The sequence below is a fragment of the Orcinus orca genome, chromosome 1 (genome assembly GCF_937001465.1).
Source record: "Orcinus orca chromosome 1, mOrcOrc1.1, whole genome shotgun sequence".
Taxonomy (NCBI): Eukaryota; Metazoa; Chordata; class Mammalia; order Artiodactyla; family Delphinidae; genus Orcinus; species Orcinus orca.
Window position 1 is genome coordinate 116,891,024 of NC_064559.1, and position 13,451 is coordinate 116,904,474.

At 47.0% G+C, this 13,451-nt stretch overlaps 1 protein-coding gene across 1 annotated transcript in view; it reads right to left on the minus strand.

Moving 5' to 3' along the window:
- ELAPOR1 (endosome-lysosome associated apoptosis and autophagy regulator 1) overlaps window positions 1–13,451 on the minus strand; it is a 68,358-nt gene that overhangs the window by 33,007 nt on the left and 21,900 nt on the right. The window contains exon 2 of the mRNA XM_033434507.2: window positions 134–254. Coding sequence (XP_033290398.2) covers window positions 134–254 — 121 coding nt within the window. The remainder of the gene's footprint in view (window positions 1–133; window positions 255–13,451) is intronic.

Here is a 13,451-nt window from a genome sequence, read left to right on the forward strand (position 1 = left end):
TGAGGACTGACCGGGTGGGAGGGGGGCGGGGCGAGATCTGATTCCTTAAGGCAGCCACACTGTCAGGAAGTGCCTAACTTGGATGGCAGGAGGCTTGGGGCAGAGGCCAAAGCTGAGAGGCAGGGCTGCTTACAGCACTCGGTGCCCTTGACGGGGTCAGGGAGGCTGGTGCACAGGCCCGGGGTATGCGGCACGGCGACCCTCCACCTGGAACCCAAGCTGTCACACGCAGTGTACTCGTAGTGGTACTCAGACTGCAGATGAGAGAAGAGTGGGGAAAATGTGCATTAGTAGCAGTCAAACATTAACAGCTTCCTACCCACTTCCTGTCCAGCACGATGGCTACTGACACTCATCATCACAGTAACGGGCCCTGGGACCCCGGCAGGAAACAAGGCATCATGGAACCAAATGATTGTTATCAAACACGTACAGGAGCTACGGTTATTGGATCATTCCTCTCCACTGGCCATGGTCTAGTCCCTAGAAAACCCCCCCCTTTTTTTTTTTTTAATGACTCTCTTTGCGGTTGTGTATAAATGTCCTGATAGGCCAGAGGAATGTGAGAAGGTAACCAAAGAACAGGCTACAAACAGGTGGAATTTTTCTTGTCCCAAACTGCAGAATTTATGAGCAGGGACAGGTCCATGAAAAATTTACAAAGGATTGTGACAAAAGCTGTATTTCTGTTTCCCTGATTTCCTTGCATTCTTCATGCTCTCTCCTTTTCTCCAGAAAAACTATGAATTCCCACCTCGAATTTTATGAAAATGTCACATTTAGCCCAGGCAGGTGATGGGGTCTCATCACATGAGCCTATTCATGCCTAATTTCTCTGTGCAATGGAAACTCACAGCTCAGTTGCTTTACCTGAACTAAGAATAAACTGAATAACAACAACAAAACTGCCAAATCAAGCATTAAATAAAACAGCAAGAGCCACAACAAAAATCACAGAAAGCACTACTTGGGAAAAAGAAAGCACAATAAACGAGCCAAATACTCTTCAACATTTCTTCCTCTTTTAAATCTCATAATAAACAACAGTCCATAGAATTAATGTGAATTTGGGCTTCCCTGGTGGCGCAGTGGTTGAGAGTCCGCCTGCCGATGCAGGGGACACGGGTTCGTGCCCCAGTCCGGGAGGATCCCACATGCCGCGGAGCGGCTGGGCCCGTGAGCCATGGCCGCTGAGCCTGCACGTCCGGAGCCTGTGCTCCGCAACGGGAGAGGCCACAGCAGTGAGAGGCCCACGTACCGCAAAAACAAAAACAAAAAAACTATAAGAATTAATGTGAATTTGGTTCTGATAAGCATTTTACAATCCTCACTTACCAAAAACTATATTCAAGCCCTAAAGTACTTTGTATTACTGTATCCATAAGAAAAATAGAATTAATGTCCCCCTTCTACCCATATGAAAGGATGATTGCATAATATATAAATGCAAGGAGCTGGGGCTAAAACTGAGACAGTTTGAAGTTGGCTAACCTAAGAATGTATCAGAACCAAAAAAAGAAATCTTTACTTTTCCGAGGGGTTAAATAGACTGCCTTTCATCTCTTCTAAGATGCGTATTTCTTTCACATTTTAACATCTGTGAAATCAAGTTGTGGCTTATAACTGACACAATTAAGGAAGCATCGTGTCATGTTTTAACTGATGGAGTTTTTCCTTTCTTCTTGGTACATAAAAAACAGTTCTGTTTCTCCTGTGCTAGCTTGGCTTCTCGCGGCTTCCATGGAACTGTAGACACACTAGGGGTTCCCTGTACCTTATGCTATTCACTCCAGGCCCATCTACTAAGCACAGGCTTTCTTTTGGTCTTAGAAGCAGTGTTATTTCAGATTTGTGGAAATACAGTAAACATGTTGTTTCTTGATTTGTAGTTTCAGAAACTTAGGGTGCTGAGAGAACAATTTTAGAGCTCCATTTTTATTGTCTTCTATTATAAATATTTACCAAATATATATTGTCTGCCCAGCACTTAGAGGTACTAGATGTTGTGTCCAGTGTGGCTCAGGACAGCAACGCATAAACTGGGCACTTTCATCCAGAGGGAGCAGATGCGGAGTAGGAGGAGGAGTTGGGGGAATTGTGAGCCTAACTGTTTTTTTTTTTGGCGGTACATGGGCCTCTCACTGTTGCGGCCTCTCCCGTTGCGGAGCGCAGGCTCAGCGGCCATGGCTCACGGGCCCAGCCACTCCGCGGTATGTGGGATCTTCCCAGACCGGGGTGCGAACGCATGTCCTCTGCATCAGCAGGTGGACTCTCAACCACTGCGCCACCAGGGAAGCCCCTACTTTTCCTCTTAATTCCATTCTTTTCTTCATCCCAGAGGACTCTGAGGATAAATAAGGCAACTACACATATATCAATTCAGGTCTAAAAATGATACTCTCCAAAGGGTTTTGCTGCAAGAAAGAGGGGTAAAATCCACAGTATGTAAATTAAATGGAGAACTGAGTGAATCAGGCAGAACGGATTCAATGTTCTGTCCGCGAACGTAATTATGCCTGTCATCTGCACAGTGCTTTTACATTCCCAAACACCATCTTATTTGATCTTTAAACTCCCAGAAGGCAAGCCGAGCAGGGGGCGTTTCCTCCATTGCACAGATGAGTAAACACTCTCCACGGGGTGAAATGGCCTGTCCAAGGTCACACAGCTGGTAAGTCACTGAGCTAGAACTCAGGCTTTGCTACCAGGAATCTTCCACCCTCATAAGTCCCATCAAACACAAACTCACACTGGGAGAAATTTAACAGCCAAATCTAAAATTAAGCAAGGCAGTGTTGGTTGTCTGCCAGCAAGCAGGCTCGCTTCTGAGGCCTGAGAAGTGGTGTGAAAACATCTAGTCTGGGGTTTCCCTGGTGGCGCCGTGGTTGAGAGTCCGCCTGCCGATGCAGGGGACGCGGGTTCGTGCCCCGTCCGGGAGGATCCCACGTGCCGCAGAGCGGCTGGGCCCGTGAGCCATGGCCGCTGAGCCTGCGCATCTGGAGCCTGTGCTCTGCAACGGGAGAGGCCACAACAGTCAGAGGCCCGCGTACTGCAAAAACAAACAAACAAACAAAAAACACCTAATCTGTTTGAGCAGATCGTTTCAGTCACTCTGACTGCATTTGGCCTCTCGGAGACACATGGGCCAAGCCTGCTTCTCTTTGCATCGTCTTTCATTTGGTGTCCCCTGGGTCCCACCCTGGTGGGAGGTTTGCTGGGAAAATGCTGGTTCCGAACCTTAGAAAGTTTCCCTTTCAATATGTGCTACTTTCCTTCATGTCACTTGGGGATATTTACAACACCCAATGTGGCTGGCTCTGCTGCAGCTGTTTCAAATCTGAACTATACTTTGCGATCTCACCATCCAAGACATAGGCTTAGACAGACGGTTAAATCAGAGACATAACTGGCAGCGCTCCTCAATTATATTCAGAGTTCTGTGAACAAATCAACTCCCCCACGGTACCTCAGTTTAACCAGTGATCTGTCTTTGAGAGCATACAGTCTGCATAATATACAGATTCGCAAAGGAGACACACGAATAGATTTAATTCGTATGTCCAGCATACAATTCCTTGTTCTCCCCATTCACAAAGATATGACACAAATCACAATTTTAAATGGGGCACAGGAAGCAGTGGCTGCTGCCTGTTCATCGAGGAAAGAAGGGAAGGGTTTGAAAACGAGGGGTGGGCATCTTACTTAATCTGCCCTCCCCTAAGTCACCCAGCCACATGTAATGCTCCCAGGGAACACAAGAAATTAGAGGGAAAACCCCCAAAGTTGGCAGCTGATTTGCCAAATATTGGTAACGCTGATCTTTCAGCTCCAGAAGAAGGATTCACTCAGACCCACAAGGTTTGGGGTCCTTGCTGTCTGGGTAATGAGTGGACTGCTGAAATGAAAAAATAATCACCAAGCCAGGATGGTGCCTGGATGCAAATGTGTGCTTCTTTCCACCTTTCCCCCTTCTTTCAAATAACATGTCTTAGTTTTTTAGATGATTGTCAAAGTAATAGATTAGAGACTAGAGATTGGTATCACTGGTCTACAGATTAAGTGCTAGAGAGGCATGTGGTCGCTATCTACTGTGGAAGATGCACAAGGTGTAAGCTGATGAGCTGGTGCCAAAGGGATGTGGTCCACGGCACAGGCGGTGCTTAGCTTCTTTGGCACATGCACTAAGTAAATAGGCGAGCTAGAAGGGATTCCACACCCCATCACCACATGGGGCTCAACCTCTCTCAGCCACAGCTGCCTCATCTGGAAAATGGGGACACACAAGTACCTGCCTCTCCAGAAAGCTGCCCAACTCAGAGTGTGAGTAAAGTTGAAATCTAGCTCAAGTTCTTCATGCTAGGCAGTGTGCCCAGAAAGGGGGTGCCTTTTTCCCATGGGCAGTAGGTTGGTTGTGATCATAAATAAGATGATACAGGTCAAGCACTTACAGCAGTAGGTTTTTCAATCTTCAAAACATCTTAATGGAGTGGGTATTATTATTTTGCCATTTTACTGATGGGAAAACTGAGGCGTCAAGAGGTGAAGTTACCTGCTCAAGGCCACATGGCCTGGAGATTGCCAAGCTAGGACCGAACCCAGGCAATCTGAGTCCGTAGCCTGTGTTCCAGGCTGCTGGTGTTTGAGGGCAGCCTGTGTGGGCTACAGTCACACTCAGTGAAAGTGTGTCTGGGGCCCGGCACTGGCACTCAAGCTGCTGAAAACTTTGCAATAAAAGCCAAGGCATCAAAACCTTTGTGAACAGGGCCCAAAGGGGAAACAGTCAAGCCTGGCGCTGTGTGGAATGGGAAGGCTGAAAGGCACTTAAACCTGGTTGGAGGACCTCCCCGTCAGGGACGCCTGCGGTTCTTGCCTGCCCACTATCCACAGCTCCCTCCCATGCAGCAGAGCCTCTTTGGAGGATACATCCCCTCCTTATTCTATTCCATCTAGGCGGGATCGTCAGAAGAGGTGGCCATCTGTCCTCTGCCGAGGCGCGGACACACGGCCCACACAAAGCAAATCAGAGGCTCTCTCCGGGTAAGCAGGAGATGGGATGAGGGGGTGAGGCCACTTCGCCGTGAGTAGGGACCTGAAGCCATTGGGAACTCAGGGAAGGATGAGGCAGGAAAGTGGGCTAGCTGGGGATAAGCCCCTCCTTACTTCTCAGCTCTACCTAGGGCTGGCGTTGGTGCCCCTCCCCAGCCCAAATCCACAGCAGTCATAAAGCTGAAAATTATGCCGGGCGAAATAAGCCAGCCACAAACGAACAAACGCTGTCTGATTCCGCGCGTGTGAGGTGCGCATTGTAGTCAAGTTCAGGAAAAGAGAAAGCAGAACAGTGGGTGCCAGCGGCTGGGCGCCCGAGTACAGAGTTTCAGTTTTGTAAGATGAAAATAATTCTGTTGATGGATGGTGGCGACGCTAGCACAACAATGTGAATGTCCTTAATGCCTGAACCGTACACTTAAAAATGATTAGGATGGGACTTCCCTGGTGGCGCAGTGGTTGGGAGTCCGCCTGCCGATGCAGGGGACGCGGGTTCGTGCCCCGATCCGGGAGGATCCCACATGTCGCGGAGCGGCTGGGCCCGTGAGCCATGGCCGCTGGGCCTGTGCGTCCGGAGCCTGTGCTCCGCAACGGGAGAGGCCACAACAGTGAGAGGCCCGCGTACCACATTAAAAAAAAAAAAAAAAAAAAAAAGATTAGAATGGTACATTTTATGTTATGTGTATTTTATCACCATTTTTAAAAAAAGTTATGCTACAGGAACATGCCCAATCTCTGACTTATCCTAATAAGTCCCCCAGAGAGTAGAAGCAGGATCATCTGGTAGTCTAAATTTAAGAAATATCCCCCAAATAAGATTATGTATGTCAACTAATTGGATGGCCAAGTTCAAGAGGGAGGAGTGGAGGAAGGAGTGGAAGACAACAGACTGGAGTGGACATCATGACAGCCTCCCTGGAGATGCCCATGGTGGTTCCCTGATGCTTATGTGTTTGCCATTGACAACTCTTTGAAGCATTGCATTGCAGGTGTGCAAATAAATGTTAATGCTAAAAACTACTTTTTTTCAAACATTCTGCTCTTTTGGAATTAAAATGTTTAAATTCTGGAAATACTGTTAACTTGGAACCTGTCAGGTCTTCTATGTTCTAGGAAAATGGTGTTCACTCATTCCATGTTCAACAAGTGTTTACTGAGGGCCTATTGTGTGCTAGGTTCTGGTGAAGCAGTGGTGTCTGAGACAAAGTCACAGCTCTCAAGCAGCGGAGGCGGGGAATGTGGGGCAGGGATGCACTGGGGAGGAGACAGACTATAAACACTTATGCACGTGCTAATTTCCAGTATTCCACTGTTCTCTACAATTATTTGTCATTGTACACTCTTGCTGGCCCCACTTTCTCCAGAGAAGGAATGTTGAAGCGCTAAAATGATGGTATTTGTAGGTGGAGCCTTTGGGAGATAATTTAGTCATGAGGGTGGAGCTCCCACGAAGGGAGTAGTGCCCTTAGAAGAAGCGAAGCAGAGCTAGCCCTCTCTCAGGCCTGGAAAGGATATAGCATGAAGACGGCTGTCTGCAAACCAGCAAGAATGCTCTCACCCGATACTGGATCTGCCAGCGCCTTGATCTTGAACTTCCCAGAACTGTGAACTTTCCAGAGCTGTGAGAAATAAACTGTTCACGTTTTAAGCCACCCAGTCTATCGTATTCGGTTTTAGCAGTCCAAACAGATGAAGACAGTGTCTAGGGACTCTGGCAAAGACCGCAACATGTCTCTGACTCCAGCTTGACACGAACCATTGAACCACACTCTTTCTTTTTCAACTCATGATGGTTTGAAAGTCATGACAAGTCAGACCTGACAAAAAGATAGCCTAGCTGCCTAGAAGTAACCTCTGCCACAGCAGAGAAGACAGAGATGGCCAGCTACGACTGTCTGAGGGAGAAGCACTGGTGATTGGGTGGCAGTGAGGTCTAGAGTTTCAGTGGCCTTCTTCCTGCCAGGGCATTTCTCCAGCCCAGCTGGCCAAGGACACTGGCAACGGGTGGCCCAGACTGACTGGAGAGTCCAAGGGCTGCTTCCCAAACAGGGCCTCCAGTTGTTAACATTGTGGGTATGGCACAGGCTGCAAAGCTCCTGGAGCCATGAGGGCTCAGTGAGCTGCTAAAACAAGCAGCCAGAGAGACTAAGAACAAATGGCTTAGTTGGGCATTCGACACGCTGGGCCTCGGTCTTCTCATTTGTAAAATGAGGAAGTTGGATTTAGGCGATTTCTAGATTCTAAGGTTCCTTCCAGTTCCAATACCTCATTATGTTATGGTTGGTGTGTGCATGGAAATCTGTTCTTTCCACCTTTTCCCCTCTTCCTTCAAAATAGCACTTCTGGGCTTCCCTGGTGGCGCAGTGGTTGAGAGTCCGCCTGCCGATGCAGGGGACGCGGGTTCGTGCCCCGGTCCGGGAAGATCCCACATGCCGCAGAGCGGCTGCGCCCGTGAGCCATGGCTGCTGAGCCTGCGCGTCAGGAGCCTGTGCTCCGCAACGGGAGAGGCCACAGCGGTGAGAGGCCCGCGTACCACCAAAAAAAAAAAAAAAAAGGCACTTCTCAGTTTTTAAAATAATTATCAAAGTAATAAATGTTAATTGTAGAAGAGCTGAAAATACAGGCTAGAATTAAAAAGGGAATTAAAGTCTGCCATAAGCCTACCAAGCAGAGATCACTAGTTGTAACGTTTTATTGTATTTCTTTTCAAATTCATTTTCTATACATGCATATGCATTTTAAAAAACAAAATGAAGGGGCTTCCCTGGCGGCACAGTGGTTGAGAATCTGCCTGCCAGTGCAGGGGACACGGGTTTGATCCCTGGTCAGGGAAGATCCCACATGCCGCGGAGCAACTAAGCCTGTGCGCCACAACTACTGAGCCTGTGCTCTAGAGCCCGTGAGCCACAACTACTGAAGCCGCACGCCTACAGCCCGTGCTCCACAGCAAAAGAAGCCACCGAAATGAGAAGCCTGCGCACTGCAACGAAGACCCAACACAGCCTAAAATAAATAAATAAAAAACAAAATGAAGATCATATGGTATGTGGTTTCTTCTTCTGACTTTTTTTTACATTTTAGGTCACAAGCACTCTCCTGTGTCTTTAAGGTTGCACCATAATTTCTCTAACCATTTTCCTGTTGTCAGACATTGAGTTTTGTCCAATTTTTCCTTATTTTAAATAGCACTACAATGAAGCTTTATGTGTATCTCTGATTATTTCCTTTGGAGAGATTCCCAGAGGTGGGATTACTAGGGTAAAGAGTATGAGTTTCTTTAAGATTCTTGATCGGGGAGGATATTTCTAAGAGAAAATAGACATTTCTAAGTCTTTTTATTTCTTCACTTTTTACTACAATAAATTTCAAATATATTTTAATTTTTTAATAAATTTATTTATTTATTTTTGGCTGCGTTGGGTATTCATTGCCGTGCGCGGGCTTCTCATTACGGTGGCTTCTCTTGTGAAGCACGGGCTCTAGGCGCGTGGGCTTCTTGTGGCATGCAGGCTCAATAGTTGTGGCGCACAGGCTTAGTTGCTCCGTGGCATGTGGGATCTTCCTGGACCAGGACTCGAACCCGTGTCCCCTGCATTGGCAGGCAGACTCTTAACCACTGTGCCACCAGGGAAGTCCCTCAAATATATATTTTAAAAAGACAGAATATGATGACCCCTATGTACCCATCACCCAGCCTCCATACTTATCAGTTTCTGCCATTCTTGCTCATCTACCTCTACGCAGTCCTCATTTACTTCTATCCACTCCTCCCCACTCGAAGTTGTTATTTTTTCTAGGTTTTTTTTTTATTTTTAGCAAAAATTTATATACATTGAAATGCACAAATCTTAACTTGTTCAGTTTGGATAAATGGCTACACTTGAGTAAAACAAAGAATCACCGCCCAGAGACTGCTGGGGAGAGTGGTAACCCCTCGGCCACCGCCCCCCACAGACAGAACAGACAGAGCCAAGCAGAGTCTCAGATCCTGAGTCTTAGAGTCACTGAGCCAGTGCTGCACAAAGTCACAGCCACCAAGGAAGCAGGCGAGCAACACAACTTGGGTTTGTCTTGGCTGGGACAGGGCCTGCGTCAAGAAACAGGTTCTTAAGTAAACCCGGCTTCTGACTAGAGGCCTTGGGGTCTGGAGGAGGCCCCCTCCTGCTCTTCCCCCAGCTGCAGGCTCAGCCCCGTCTCCTCTCACCATCCCTGAAGGGCAGATCCTTTGGGGAGAATGTCAATATGGGGGCCGGGTGCACCAGGCAAACACCTGAGCTGGTACAGTGGGATCAGTAGGTATTTGTTGGTTCAGCTGCAGATGCCACTTTGCTTGGAAAGCCTCTGACCTAGACGGGAGCAGATCCCATTAAACAATCCTGACTGTCAAGGAGAGACCAGCCCTTCGCTGGGAGGGAGGAGCGAGCTCTACTTAGCACAGAACATGGAAGACCACGGTGAAATGTCAGAATTTGAACATCACGGCCCCAGAGAGACTTTCTCTGTGGCCCAGCCCTAGCTGGATGGTTTCCCAAACTCCTGTTCTTCGTTCTTTTGGCTTCGGAGTGTCCTCACTCAGGTTTTGGGTGGATGGTCCGCTGAGGCTCAGAGACACAGTGACCTTGACCTCTCAGGACCTTTCCTATTGTTTGCTAGCCATCAGACTGGAGAGACTCCCTCTTTCCTCCCTTCTCTCCCTCCCTCCTTCCCACCCTTTTAAGACTGCTAACTCAGTAGCAGTGTCTCCTGGGCCCTAAAGGCCTAGACATACCAGTCCTCAACCTCTGGTGCCTACATCTGTCTGATTATCACAACTGTCTGGAGATCACATTAAAAATACAGATTCCTGGGCTCTACCTCCAAGATTCTGATTCCCCACTAGATCTTTTTCTCCTTCCGCCCTCTTTCAAAACTCACTCTTCTATGCCTCAAGACTTAAATATTTATCCCATTTGGAAGCAAATCATATAAATACATCTCACACAAGACAGGGACCTTTAATCTAGGATCCTGGACCACTTTCCCCATAAAACCAGATACAGAATTTTAGGTATATGCATTTTTCTGGGCACTGTTTTCATCAGATCCTCTAAGGATTCTGTTATCCATCCCCTCACACACAGGAAAATCATTGAAATCTATAATAATGCGTTCTTAATTTTTGAATGGCTTAATATTTTTACCACACAAGAGGCTGTTCACTTTTTAACAGGGGGCTGAAATATTTTAACCCAGGCACTTTCAAATTCTGCTCCAGAGTCTAGGGGTTTAGAAAGCCAGACCCTTCAAAGGGGAGTGGGGATTCCCCACTTTAATGGAGCAAGGTTGTTTTTAAAAATCTGTTCAACATGCTAGTCTTCTCAGTTTAGGTTTTGTTTGAATCGGAAGTTCCACACTCGGGCTTCCCTGGTGGCACAGTGGTTGAGAGTCCGCCTGCCGATGCAGGGGACGTGGGTTCGTGCCCCGGTCCGGGAGGATCCCACATGCCGCGGAGCGGCTGGGCCTGTGAGCCATGGCCGCTGAGCCTGCGCGTCCAGAGCCTGTGCTCCGCAACGGGAGAGGCCACAACAGTGAGAGGCCCGCGTACCGCAAAAAAAAAAAAAAAGTTCCACACTCAGAAAAAGTTTAACACCAATCTTTACTTGAAAGAGCAAATCCCTAAAGGTGAAATTGCAGGCATGAGGCAGAATCACAGAGTTAAGGATGCCTTTTTGGCCTTCTCTTAATCCCCCTACACAGTCAGTTGTTACCTCTACCTACAAGCGATGCCCCCTCTCTCCCAGAGCAGGCACCAGCTGACACACCCCAAGCAGGCTGACCCCTGCCAGCTGTCCTCAATCTGTGTGCTGTTGCCTAGCAACACGGTGTCAGGAGCCCTAGGGATCTCAGGAGTATGGGGGAGCCCTGGCCTTACATTGCCCCTTCTTTCACATTTTCTATTCTACTCTGGAATTCCAGATTCCATTCTGATCAAATACAGCAGAGATGGTGCTTGTTGTCCCCAGCAGGACCTGCCCTGCTGGTTTGGCCGTGGACACAACACACAAAGCAGATACGGGGTCTCTACACCCAGCTGGGGCAGTTTGTGGCACCATGCTCTGGGCCAGACAGGCCCCTGACCCTGAGGTCTAACCTGTCTGTAACTAAGCTGCTTGTCCATTTTGGGCACAGTCTTGGTTGGGGGCTCTTAGGAGACAGGACTGGTACCGTGATAACAGCTGCCGCTAATGAGGGCTTATGACCACCCATGTGCCAGGCTCTGGACTGGGCACTTTACATGCATCTTCCCTTTAGTCCCACAAGCCTCCATGCTATTATCCCTACTTCCCTGACCTCCCTGTTTACAGTTGTAATCCACTCCCCTCAGTCCCACTGATCCTCAAATCCTGAATGACCTTTTTTCCATAGCACGTATCACCTTCAAACACACCTTATAACTTAGTTATTCATTATATTTATTGTCTATTTCTGCCCCTGCCCTCACTGCAGATGAGATGTAAGCTCCAGGGATCTTTGTTTTTGCTCACTGATGCAGCCAAAGAGCTCAGAAGAGTGCCTGACACACAATAGCTATCAATAAGTATTTGTTGACAAGGTCCTACTGTCTAGCACAGGGAACTATATTCAATATCCTGTGATAAACCATGATGGAAAAGAATATGAAAAAGAATACATAGATATGTGTAAATAGTCACTTTGCTGTACAGCAGAAACTAAACACAACGTTGTAAATCAACATACTTCAATAAAATTTAAAAAAATAAAATAAATGATAAATATAAAACAATAAGTATTTGTTGAGTGACTGAATGGTGAGCAAAGGCATGACTTGAGAGTAGCTCTGGAGCTGTGCAGACACTCCAGATTACAGCCAAAAGATCTAGACTCTCATCTTGGCCTGACACCCCCAAACTATATGATTATGGGCCCGTTATTAAATCTCCATGTACCTCGGTTCCCTCCCCCATAGAACAGGGGTGCTAACACTCTGCTAAGATGATTAACAGATTCCTTCCCCCTAAACTGACTAACATCAAACTATCAAGACAATTGGGAGATTAGGTTCAGGAATGCTCTTTGTAAACTGGTTAAAGAAGAAGAAGAAGCCAGCTACTGGTTAAAGAAGAGAGGGCACGTGGAGGGGCCACCCAGGTCCTTCTCTCCTCTTTCTGGCAATAGGACAGGGAGAAAGGAGCCAGGTGACATTTCTGGCCTAACGGCAAAGATGACAGCAGCAGTTCGATCCTCCTCGTTTCCCCTGATGTTTACCACCCACGCTGACTCACCCTCTTCTCTGATCCTAGTCTACTCATACATATGAAACAACATCTGTCCTTTTTCCCCCAGCAGCTCCCCCAAAGCTAATCTCTCCAGGAGAAAGCCTGGTCGTTGACATTTATGACACTCGGTAACAGCGGCCAGTCCGTCAGGTGCAGAGGGCTTTTCATATTGCTTGTAAATATCCCTAGGATTGAAATGGCTTTGTAGCCAGGAAACAAAATGTCCCTTTATAAATTCTAATCCCTTTCTGATAGGTGAGAGTTTGGTACACACATCTGTCTACAAGGCAGGGCTTTATGAGATTGTATTTCAAAGATGTGCCTTTCTTGGTTTTTAATGAGATCAAAATGTTCCATTAAATGTTTTCACCTAGGCTTTTAATCATGCCTGAAAGAAACAGGCCATCTAGGTCCTGGCTTATGCAAAACTCTCCAAGGATAGCTTAGTGTTTGGACGTGTTAGCTGTTTAGGGTGGAGAGCTTGAACCTGGAGGACAGACTTCTAGCCTAGAGAACCAAGTCAACAGACAAGGCTTCTGTAACTCCAAAGGAACAAATATACGTGAGCAGCTGCAACACCACGATCTCCTAGTACACTGCTTTTCAAACTGGGGTTTAAGAGTCGTCAAACGCTTACTCATTAGCGGTCACTCACCATCTTCCCAGCCCCTGGATACCACAAATCTACTTTCTGTCTTTATGGATTTGCCTATTCTAGACATTTCATATAAACGGAATCCTACAATATGTGGTCGTTTCCATCTGGCTTCTACTTAGTGTATTGTTTTCAAGGTTCACCCATGTTGTAGGATGCATCAGTACTTAATATTATGGCTCATGAATGTTCCACTGTATGGATGTACCACATTTTATTTATCCATTCATCAGTTGATGGACATTTGGGTTGTTTCTATTTGGGGGCTATTATTAATAATGCTATTATGAATATTCACATGCAAGTTTTTGTGTGAACATATGTTTTCAATCTCTTGGGAATATACTTCGCAGTGGAGTTGCTGGGTCAAAAGGTAATTCTATGCCTAACTTTTTGATGAACTACCGAACTGTCTTCCACAGTGGTTGCACCACTTAATATTCCCCCCAGCAATGTATGAAGGTTTCAATTTC